This window comes from Vespula vulgaris, chromosome 2, assembly GCF_905475345.1.
Source record: "Vespula vulgaris chromosome 2, iyVesVulg1.1, whole genome shotgun sequence".
NCBI classification, from domain to species: domain Eukaryota; kingdom Metazoa; phylum Arthropoda; class Insecta; order Hymenoptera; family Vespidae; genus Vespula; species Vespula vulgaris.
The window spans coordinates 5706005-5718139 of record NC_066587.1 but is presented as its reverse complement, the minus strand read 5'-3'; the positions used below and the strand labels follow the sequence as shown (position 1 = coordinate 5718139).

The window sequence follows — 12135 nt, the reverse complement described above, 5'->3', positions numbered from 1 at the left end:
TTGCCGAGGCTCTACGCATTCCACTAAAGTATTTTCTTCTTCCCTTCGTCGCGTACGTTATCCATGCATTACTTATCGCCAAATGGTCGTTAAAGTCGATGGGAAGGGGCACCACGTGCGAAAGCCAAGACACGGTCGTGCGTTCCTCCGTGATTGAATGCGTAATCTGCGACAGCCTGGAGAACTTCCTGGAAGATTCTCTTCGCTTCTTTCTTTTCCATGAGAAATTCGACGATACTTAAGCGCTATCTCTCTCTTAGGTATGTATGATATATACATCTCATTTCATATCAATTTAACGACGTTTCTAATCCCATGTTTCTAATCTTTATGTGCTAGATTAAGCTTATAAATTTAATTTCAAAATAAAATGCGTCTCTCTCTCTCTCTCTCTCTCTCTCTCTCTCTCTCTCTCTCTCTCTCTCTCTCTCTCTATCGAGGGAGAGAGAGATTTTAAAAATGTATTCTCGTCGAAATTATAATACAACGTCCGTTAGATGAGAAAGAGAGAGAGAGAGAGAGAGAGAGAGAGAGAGAGAGAGAGAGAGAGAGAGAGAGAGAGAGAGAGAGAGAGAGAGAGAGAGACTAGGTACATACATACATACGTCGTCTCAGAGCCGTTACTCGAGACTCGTCATAATGGTAAAATTTGCATAGGGGACCTTCGTTCATTATTCAAATCGAATTATGTGGACCGATTGACACGTTCTCAGGTGGTGGCTTTTCAAATTCTCGACGTGACCTACGGGGGTTCGCGAGGCGCAAAGTGTCGCACGTATTTGTACGTTCTTCTCTTTTTATTCACTTTGCGTCTACATGCGTGTGCGTGAGAAAAAAAAAGAAGAAAGGAAGAAAGAAAGAAAGAAAGGAAGAGGGCATTTGCATATGGAATTTGGGTCTTCCATTCTACTAGTAAACTACTTCGAGCTCGTAGGGTTGGAAAAATTAAAGGGAACAAGAAGAAATGGTTCGATTCTATGAGAACCTACTTTTATTTCTAAACTGTAGATTCTTCTTTTTTCTCTCTCGTTCGTTAAGGAAAAAAATTAATGAAGATAACTCAAAGCGATAGAAACTTATATGAAATGAGTAGATAAGTTAATCCTTGTAGAAATAAATTTCGAATAGTTTTTCAAACGCACTGTCATGGTAGTATACTTTAAAATAATAAAGCAGGTGCGAGATAACGTTTTATAGAGTCGATTAATTTCGCTAACTCGTATCTCTCCTTCTTTATCTTTGTTCATGCATTCCACGGCGTTATTAGCTAGACGTGTGTGAGAGGATTGCCAAAGCACGTTCTTTAAACGATCACGTACGAAGGTACGAAATAGCAATAGTAAAAAGTGTAACAACAATTGATTTTATTTTACTCCGGGTTCTTTGTCGATTCGTGAACGATAACGCATGACGATTATGTCACATTAATAACGATAATTCTCTTGTCACGTTCTCTTTTTTTTATTTATTTTTCTTATAAGATTAAAAATGATATATACAAATTGTAAAAAAATTGAAATGTTAGTTAATAAATTACAAGCTTTCAAATATATTTTAGATAGATTTCAATGAGTATCATGTTGCAATAGTTCATAGAATAAACACTATAATATAGCTATTTATTTATCTCTTTCGTAATGCATCTTAGCGAAGATTCGAGAGAAAGAGAGATTATATGTCTCGTTTGGTAATACCAGGTAAAATTTATTCGTCGAGGAGGGTGGAGAAATCCTTAAATTTATAGCCTCGATCGCGCTTGTCCTTACAAAATCCTTCTCGTAAACGAAATTCGATGAGACCGCGTAGCAACGAGATCGATAGAGTTCTCCTTCGCCTTTCGGATTGAGCGTGGACTAGTCGCCTGGCAGTATGCAACCGGATATACTCTCTTGTATCAAGATCCTCGGGCTATGTCTATACTCTTAACCCTTAAACGAGTTTATCCTCTCATACGGATAAGTACTCGCGTTGCTATGTTTCAGGCGCTTATATGCACACAAATCTTGTCAGAAAAAAGGAAAAGATATATACAAAAGTTCCTAAGATAAAAAATAAGAATGACGCGTTATATTTTTCTAACAATTTAACCATCGTACGCAAATATAAAAGAATATACCCACATTGCTTCAATAAAATCACTTTAAACGGGTTTTCCGAGCGAATTCAGTCGGTTAAGCTCGTTATACACGGACAATTCGGATTACGCATTTCGTCTCTACGTTCAGTGGTCTCGTTCGACGAATAACAGATGGAGCAGGTCCTTGATACTTGGAGAGAGAGCAAGCAAGCTGAATCCGATCGAATTGCGAGCCGTTGCATACGCGAGACCGAAGCGTACGCAAGAAATTCGGTTAGCCTCGAGTTACGAGGAATTCGACTTCTCTCTCCCTCTCTCTCTCTCTTTCTCTCTGTCTCTCTTTCTCTATCTTTCTATCTTTTCCTCTTATTCTCTCTTTCTCTCTACTTCTTCGCGTTTCCTTCCGTCTGTAGGCAATGCGGAAGGTGGATGAATGCCCGTAGGTCGAAGGGGATGTTAAATCGTGCGGTAAATTCGCTTGCATTTCACTCTCCGCCGGAGGAGTCTCGAGTAATACGTCGTCTTCGTCGTCTTCTTTCTCATCCTCCTCTTTCCAATCGTGGAGGGCGTAAGAGGAACTCGAAGGTATTGGAACCGGGTCGAGTCGACGATATCGGCGGGGTAGAGGGAAAGTGGAGAGCGGAGGGGCTGGAAGTCTGATCAGTTTATAAGCGCACATTGAGTTATTGGTAGCTCATCTGCCCCGTCGATATCCGGCTGGATGGCTTCTTTTCGTACTCTACGACAGGCTCTTTTCTATCTCTTCGAACGGCCAAGAAATTCTTCTAAATCGTTTGGCAGAGATCGAAACGATCGATAAACATAATGATACGTAATGAATTAAACAATTAGAATGGTCGAGTCTATGGAGTTATCTTGCTGTTTTCATATATCGAGATCAGTGAATTGAATATATGTTAAATTAGGAACTCATAGTCAAAGGGATGACGAATGTTTTAACAAATTATCTCGAAATAAATTTTCGTTATCGAACGAGTTATCTAAGAAGGTAATACGAAAAGGCGAAGAAAAAGAAGAAGAAGAAGAAGAAGAAGAATGCGTATGCATTTATAAGCATATGCACGGTATTAATACGCCGATGTGTGTGAATACGTTTAGCCGGACAAGTATACGGATTCTATACCGGCTCTAGGAAGTGGGCGTACTATATCTACGGATACCGATGTCGCTACGGACTTTAACAGATTAGACGACTTGTTTGAGATATGGAACTTGCGTGCATATAGCCTTCTAATGATAGAACATAGAACTTTGTTATCTTTCACGATATGAATAGGACACGATCTAAAAGTAACACTGAACAACATATCTACTGCAATCGATTTCGTGCTACTTCGTCTTCCACTTCGTGGACGTGATTGGACATGAAAAAGCAACAAAAAGGAAATGAAGGTATCAATGTTGATTTTTGATTAAAAAAATAAAATAAAATAAAAATCTTCCTTCGAAAACCGGTCGTCATTTTACGCTCCTTCTATTTATAAACGTTGATAATTAGTAACTATTTCATTGATAGTACGTTTATGTTTCGTAAGAACATCAAAAGAAATTAGCTAAATAATAACCAACAAAGTAACGAGCTCGAGATAATAAGTTGCTTTGATTTGTATAATTTTCTAATAAATATATATCCACCTGGATTTAATTAAGGAACGAACGGCGGATGGCAAAGGAAGTCGATTAAGTGCTTTAAGACACTTTTTTAAACCGGTTCTGCGAAAGGAACGCGGACGGAGGAATATCGAGGTAATACGCGAAGAACTTTTGTAAAATATCTAAAGAAATGCTTGAAAAAAGGTGAAAGCTTCGTGAAAGATTACGTTAAAGATTTCTCGAAAGTAAATTTTAGAGGCGCGCGTATCTTTTCTCAGTCAGACAAAAAAGTGTTAACTTGATGGCGATAGGTACGGCGTGTTCGTTTTCGCGAATCCCATGGATATAAGTTCCTATTAGGGAGGATTGGAAGAAAACGAAAGAAAAAAAGACAGAGAGAGAGAGAGAGAGAGAGAGATCGAAGTAAAGGGGTGGCAGGATATCCCACGTGCCAAAGGAGAATCGCGCATTAGGAGATTGTGTTCGACAGTTGTTTACGACCATCTTCCTAACCACCTTTGTCTCCTCTTTTTTCTCCTTCTTCTTTACCACCTTCTCACTCTTTACTCTTCCTTTTGTATTACAACTGGTATACATACGTACGAAACTGTGCTTTCCTTTAGCCGACCATCTCCCTTTCGTTTCGTTTCGTTTCGTTTCGTTTCGTTTCGTTTCTCCTTCTCCTTCTCCTTCTCCTTCTCCTTTTCTTTCTCCTTCTCCTCCTTCTTCTTCTTCTTCTTCTTCTTCTTCATTTTCTCTCCTTCTCCTTATCCCCATATCTCTTTTTCTTTGTGTCCTTTCTTGCCGAACTTACCTCGCAAAGCAAAAGAAGGCAAAGGCGTGTATTTACGTCGCAGCGCTCACATAAATCCGACCGACAAATTGGCAAGCCTTTCTTCTTACTACGTATTCTCTCGTTCTCTCGCTCTCTGACAATCCCGGTTGAAGCACTTCGCAGATTTCCTTTTCTTTTCAGTCGCTTCTCTTTCCTTCTCAAAGTCTTTTACCGTTTTCTTTATACGTCATGAGACGAGTTAGATACGTCGATGCTGCATGCTACGGAAATCATTTTATACGTTACCATCCGTACGTACCCAATCCGTTTTCTCTCTCTTTCTCTCTCTCTCTCTCTCTCTCTTGTTTTTTAAAACAAACATTCCAGTCTTTTTTCGATGTCTGCTACGGTGATATCTAACGTAAGCTAAAAGAAACTCGATTGTTTCTTTCGACGAAGAAACTTTCTTCTTTTCTTCCTTCCTCGTGAAACATCGAGGATATAGAAAAACACGAAGATCGGCATCATAAATTTCATAATTTAACGACTCGAGAAGAACGTTTTTATCTGAAGAATCAATTACTCGATGTGTCGTTTAATATTCTCCGAAAATGATATAACGAGAATATTATAGGAAAATATCGCGACAAGAAATAATAAAAAGATGTGTTTATGAAAGGTTACTAGTTCGAATAGTAATGAGTTTGTCATTTAGATAAATGATATATATTATTAAAAGGAATACATGGAAAGGAAAAAAAATGTATATATACATACATATATTACATATACAACTTGTTAGTTGGAAAATGCTTTGATTCATTTGCGATGACAAATAAAACTACAGAATCTTATGATATATGAGAAGCAGGTGAAGAAATTAGAAAAGGATTAGAAAGAAACGATTAGTCGTTGAAAATAAAAAAGAAATGGAAGAAAAAAGATCGAACGTAATCTGAAGAGAAATCGAATTTGGACGTATAACGAATGGTACGTCTATCAAGATGTAATAAATTTTTAATACGTTTTTAATATCGTACATCGATCGATACATTATCTCTGGATAAAAGAGTCATTCTTTAACGTACTGAAATCATGATCGTAAGAGTTCAAGGTCCCACGAGTTTCGGTTGCATCTGCCTAACGAGCATCGTAATGCTCCTGCGTAATTTTAATCGAATGATTACATAGGAGCCGTCCAGATAAAGTGCCCGGCCATTACGGGATCGAATGAAATTGCAAACGTGTTTCGTCCGACGCGTAACCTGCACTTATGCTATTTTCATGAATTAGCGATGATCGAGTCTTATCGTAATGGTTAACGTACTCGAACGATATTTCGACTACTTTTGGCGTACGTGGGCGTACCGAGTTCATATTCTTACAGTACACACCTGCTGCTGTTCCGTATTATTTATGATCGGGCGAAAAAAAATTTATTATTTTCTACGTGTCCAACGAACGGAACTGAAATTATTAAATTAATCGATATCTAAGGATCACGAAGTTAATTAAACAGTGTATGATCACGAGAGAAATCAATACCATCGAAAAAAAAAAGGAAATAAACGTATGATTTCGTTATTTATTAAATATTTTCTCGATCGACGTAACGTCTTACGATCGAATATAAACGATCGATCGATAAAATTTTTATGATGGTACGAGGACTTAACGAGATACGTAGGAACGAAGATGAGAAAGCTCAGCGTGCGTTCCTCGTCTAGGATAGGATAAGTCGACTCTTTCGTGGACTGGTGGTTATGTAAAGGTTGCTTAGAAGGATTACGCGTCATTCGTGCTAGCTGACTCTGCATGCTAACGCAACCCCTTCTCATTAGAAACTCGTAAAACTCCCTTTACATTTCTCTTTCATACTTGTTCGTTCGCCCACTGGTTCATGCCACTTGCGGCAGAGGGCTCAAAGAGATAAAAAGAGAAAAGGAAAGAACGAAAGAGAGAGATAGAAAGAGAAAGAGAAAGAGAAAAAGAGAGAGAAAGAGAGAAAGAGAAGAGTAGATGGATGATTCCTTAAGAGGAAAGGAGGGGAAGAAAAAAATTGGAGGTGGAGGTGGAGGTGGAGGTGGAGGTGGAGGTAGAGATGGAGGCGGAGGTGAAGGTGGAAGAGGAGGAGGAGGAGAAGGAGATGAAGGTGGAGGACGTGGAAACCAGTTCCTTGGGCGTTGCTTCGCGCTAGAAGGAACGCTTTCTTTCCCACGTGGAAACGCCAACCGTACGGTTACGTACACCTGCAGCTCGCGACCCTTTCACACCAAACGAGTCGAGCAATAGTTGCCGGAGGAATGTCTGCTCACCGATATTTCTATTTCAAGGGCGCACGAACGGTGATTAATATCGAGTTCAGCTACGTGCGCTCAAGGATTCGGAAGACAATCCTTCGTAATCCATTCTCTATATCCGATGATTTTCTTTTATTCCCTTTTTTCTCCAGTTTGTAAACGATCTGTGGTTTAGGAAAAACGAAGGAATAGAGCGAAAAAGAGAGGAGTCCTATCTTCAAGATTTTTCTTTTCTTAAAGAATTTAGCTCTACGACAACGGATCTATATACTCTTTTTCCAAGAAGAGAAGAGCCGAGGAACGACGCGAGTTGCTTTAGGAATCCGTTCGATGGATTTGAGATTCGTGTAGCGACGAAGGGAAGTTGCGTCACGTAGAAAGTCAACGAGGACGGCTTCGCTCGTTTAGCTACGCACATTGTTACGTTCGGAGATCGTACGATCGTAAAAGACTTTGCTGGTATTTCTCTGAAAGAAGTAGAACGAGGTGGCGTTTCGTCGTTCGATGCTTCGTTCACCTTAGACGGCAATTCGATATCCACTGCCGCTCCTCTTCGACGTTTTGCATCGTAAAAGAAACTCTGGTAGAGGGAGGAGACACACACAGAAAGAGAGAGAGAGAGAGAGAAAGAGAGAAGTAGGAGGAGTGTAGCGCCAGGTTCGTTAACCCATCGTATAGACGTCGTTGCAGAAATGCAATTCGCCAGCTGACGATGCGCTTAACTGCAGCGAACCGAGCACGCCTCGAAAGGATAAAGAAAGAAGGAAGGAAGGGAGACAAGAACGAACGAGATAGAGATAGATAGGGTTTGGTATAGTGTAGAGAAAGAGAGAGAGAGAGAGAGAGAGAGAGATGAACGGCGATGGTAGGTAGTGCCTTTCGATTTTTAATTTCTAATTATCGCGTAATGACCCCACACTCCGTGGCCCGAAGTGCCGAGCGTGCAGACCTTATGTCCCGATAGAGTGCACGGTCGAGCCTTTAGTTATGGGTTGCGATAATTGCCAATTTCCATGGGCTCTCCATTCTAGCCTTCAATGTATCTAAGTCTTCGTTCTAGCTTTCTCTAGGCTACATTTACAAAGGCGATCGTTCTCGATCGATTTTATGAACGGTCAAAAGGAATTAGCGTTGGTTGGGTCTTTCGCTACGACACCTGTGTCAATACAATGCATCATAGATCGGCAATAGAAGCTATGCGTGTATATATGTATCTATGTGTGTGCATACGTTCGTATGTATGTATGCCTGGAAAACGGTAGTCTCTTTTCTTTATTCATTTTTTCTTTCTCTCTCTTTCTTCTCTTCGTGTTTCTTTGTCGTGCAAAATAAACGCAAGTAAGTACGTGTATGTTATTCGAACGTTTTCCTTTTATCGTCACCGTTGGATACCACGCAACGGACCATAGCGTTCCATGGAAAGTCAGGTAGTCTAGCGCGAGACGGTTTTAGGATCGTGTCGAGCCTAAGATCAGGTTCGATTCATGGAGAGGGAGAGAGAGAGAGAGAGAGAGAAAGAGAGAGGAGGGCAACGGGAGTCGAGGCCGTACTTCTTGAGATCGATCGTCGATCACAAAGAGATTCCTTTTCGAGAGAGATCACCTGCCCCATATGCACTGTCATTCTCGACGACAGGTATCGCACCTGTAATACACCTGCACGCTTCGACTACCGATTTAGAAAGAAATTTACTAGCACGCCCGACGATTATCGGATATTCATCTGTACTTTATCGCACAGCTGAACTTCGTTATGCGGGTATACCGTGTTGTATAGGAACGAGGAGAAGAAGCTAAGGCCATTTCGAAAAGCTTCGTGTAAGATCGTTTTCGAGAGGGCATATATTATCACGTATTTCGAGTTACCGCTGTGATCTCAAGCACCGATAAAGTGATACCTGATAGTCGATTAATCGATCGATTACGCTATAATTATACCGTTGGATATAAAGCGATTATTACGCAACGTCTTACATACATATGTATAAATCGTGACGAGATCGGTAGCGATATGTAAGAAAACGTACGAAAGAATAACACGAAGGGGAAGCCAAGATCCTTGTACTTCTTTTTCCTCTTTCTTTTTCTTCTCTCTTTGATACCCGCACCTCTCTCATCTTTTTTTCTTTATTTTAGTAAATTTTGCCGAATTTATTCCTCCCTCGGTAGGGCGAAGGGCGAGGGAGATCGCACGAGTAACATGGGAGCCCGTTAAATAATATTCTCGATCGTTTCAATATACATATATCTTAACGCGTGTAAGCCGATATCTCGACAAGGATCGAGAAGGTAGCGAGAAGAAGTAGAAGAGGAAGAGATTGTTGGTTATATCGACATGGAATATCGTTCCGAATCGTTCATTCGTTCGCTCGTGCTCGTGCTCGTGCTCGTGCACGCGCATTCTCTTGAATATCCACGAGGATGTTTAACACGGCTGGACACGAGCGTGCTGCATCTAGGATACACGTCGGACGTTTTCTTCGTCTAGGAGTTAACTTGCTTCGAAACGAGGAGTTGCCGAGCCGCAAAAAGCCGTCCTTAGAAGCCGACGGTCGTCGCTAATTATCGATCATTATTTGCACCATGAGCGAGTAATTGGGATTTATGTTGAGAGTGATAAAAGGGAAAATGAGGAAGGAGAAAGAGAGAGGGAGAGGGAGAGAGGGAGAGGGAGAGGAGAAAAGAGATAAGAGGTGAATGGTAAGAGGTATAAAAGGTAATTCAAATGGGACTTCGATACGGCAGACTATGGTCTCTACTTAATTGTTATTTACGTCAAACTATCACGCGAATCCTCGGCGTCGTTGATTTAGTTCGAGAAAGAAGAGAAAGCAAAGTCGAAAATAATGGTAGGAGGATTGTAAAACGTCGGTTCGACTGATTTACAGAACCAATTCGTGACAATTATCATCGCTAGAAGTTTAACTATCGTGAGAGAAGAAGGGAGTAACGTCGGTACTAAATCACTTTTGGATGGTTCGAAGTAAAGACGGTAAAAGAGCGAAGTCGCGCTTTCTCACCTTGCGCCTTTTACTTCGTCACATCGACAGAGGGAATGCCGGAAGTTTCGAATAGTCGTATTCAACGACATAAAAGCTGGTGGGGCACTACACGAGCGATCCTTCGAGCAATAAAATCGGCGACAAGCCGTGAATTCGTGACACGACGCTCATAAAGGGATTTATGTGCGCGTTCGAGAGGAACGAGTGACGGCGAACTTGCGAACTATGCGTACCTATACGTTAATGCCTTTCTCCTATATACATAGATACGTACAAACATCTATGTGGATGTGTTTTCTATACGTGCGATAATCTACCAACGACAGCTCGCAAAACCGCGGTATCGTCGAATGGGCAATAGTCAGTCGGTAAACGTAAAAGCGTATTCCTGCTAAATAATTTCTATCCAACATTTTCTATCGCCTAAGATATCTATAGGCAATGTTATCCTATCTCAAACTTTTTCACCTTTCTTTTCTCAGGAAACGTATCGTTTACGAGCCTATCTATTCGGGTTTTCGCCTTTCGGAAGGCGGTTCCTTGAACGGTCTAGTTCGTTCCGAAAGATTCGAAGAGATCGGAAGGTGGGAAGGACGGACGAATAGAATGCGTCTATAAGAGTGAAAGAGAAATAGATAAAAAAGAAACGCAAAGAGTACCAGCACAAAGCAAAGCCCGTAAAGGGAAATGCATCGCGATAGAAAATCTTAGATCGTCGAATGCAACCGCCTAATCAGTCTCCAATCGACAGAATTGACTCGGCTCCTTGAAACTCGCTTCTCGATTCGTTTTCTTCGTTTTTCTTCGTGTCTTTCTTCTGGTATAGAAATCTCTAAAGAGATAGGAGTCCACGCGAATTTGATACACGAAGCTACGATTTTCTCATTGCTAGATAAGTATGTAAGAGTAAACAACGTATGATGGCATCGCAAGGATAATCGTATTTTCCACGTCGATAAAATACCACGAATAAGAAGAATAAAAGTAATCTACAAGTTTTATCTGAAAAAGCATGCAAGGGAAGATATCTTTTGATCATTTGAACTCACCGTGCTGACTTTTCGCCTTGGTAGTCCTTCAAGTTACGATTGTCTTCGAGATAGTCGAAGATATTTTCCAATTCATCGAGCTGTTCGATTCTCAGAGTAGAAATCTCTTTCAGGAGCTGTGAAAATAGAAAAAAGAAAAATAATAAAATCTTCCAGCATTCCCAAATTTCCATAGTTTTTCGTTTCAAAAAATTAAAACATTCGCATTTCGTGCATCGATCATTAACGTCGTAAATTTTATATAGAACCGTACGATTTCCAAATAGATATATACTTTATCGTGAAAAAATTCGATTAAACCGAAAAATCATTGCTTTTAGAAATCGAGTTGGCCTATCTAGGTAGAATCTTACTTCTTAGAAGAGATTTTTGCATTCGCGGGGAAAAAAGTGAGCCGCGAAAAGAAGTTAAAGGAAACGAGCGGGACGTCGTTAGAACTACGAGCCGAAACAAATCTAGCACGTAATGTTTCCACCGTAATGGCGTTCCTAGAAACGATTCGAGCGTAACCTCTCACCTCCATACGTCACGTTCACGAAGGGTGCTCTTTTGGAGGTGCGAGCAGCCGCGCGAGCAGTCGTTTGTGCGTCGCCGGAACGACGAGGAGGTATTTTCTTTTACACGAGACTCATCCTCCGAAAATCTCTCTTCCATTCATTTCTACTTATTTCCATGGACGTGCTAGCTTTTCTCTTAGTTTTCTCGTATTTGTTTCGCTTACGAAGCAATGTGATTTTTTTCCATGTCATGACTGAAATTTCACCTCGATTAAATTTTCATTTTAATCATTGCCATATATCTCAAATAACAATACAATGTTACTATCGCATTTGTTTTTCTCGTTTATATTCGTGAAATAAAAGACACTATAATATATCTCAAATAAAATTTCATTCGTTATAACATTAACGCGATTTCTTTCTTTCTTTCTTTCTTTCTTTCTTTCTTTCTTTCTTCTCTTCTTTCCTTTTTTCTTTTTTTTTCCTTTGACAAGCATCATTTTCAAAGAATTTCTTAAGAACTTGTAGGAATGGAATAAGAAAACTTGAAGTTATACCTAAAGAACGTGCTCGTAAATAACGGACTAGGTGAGATGTTTACAAACAACTATTTACTTTGATTTTACTACACTTTGAAACAGTAATTTACTTTGTGCGTCGTCGAGCATTTCTAAAGATATCTCTTTCTTTCTCGATTTCTCGAGAACACGATTACTAACGTTAAAGAATTTCTCGAACGGTCGACAAAATTGTCGACGACACAGATCGCATCGAGATCGTAACTGGGGAAACGTGTGAAAATGTGACCGGCTTTTGGGT

General features: G+C 40.3%; 1 protein-coding gene and 1 long non-coding RNA gene across 5 annotated transcripts in view; one reads left to right on the top strand and one right to left on the bottom strand.

Moving 5' to 3' along the window:
* LOC127072919 (UPF0489 protein C5orf22 homolog) overlaps nt 1–12135 on the bottom strand; it is a 427631-nt gene that overhangs the window by 64195 nt on the left and 351301 nt on the right. For all 4 annotated transcript variants that reach the window (XR_007785615.1, XM_051013800.1, XM_051013802.1 and 1 more), the window contains one exon: nt 10817–10932. Coding sequence is in view for 3 of the 4 variants with exons in the window: in XM_051013800.1 (XP_050869757.1) it covers nt 10817–10932 (116 nt within the window). In the remaining variant the exon portion in view is untranslated. The remainder of the gene's footprint in view (nt 1–10816; nt 10933–12135) is intronic.
* LOC127072929 (uncharacterized) overlaps nt 1–12135 on the top strand; it is a 60120-nt gene that overhangs the window by 31398 nt on the left and 16587 nt on the right. The gene's annotated exons all lie outside the window — the stretch shown is intronic.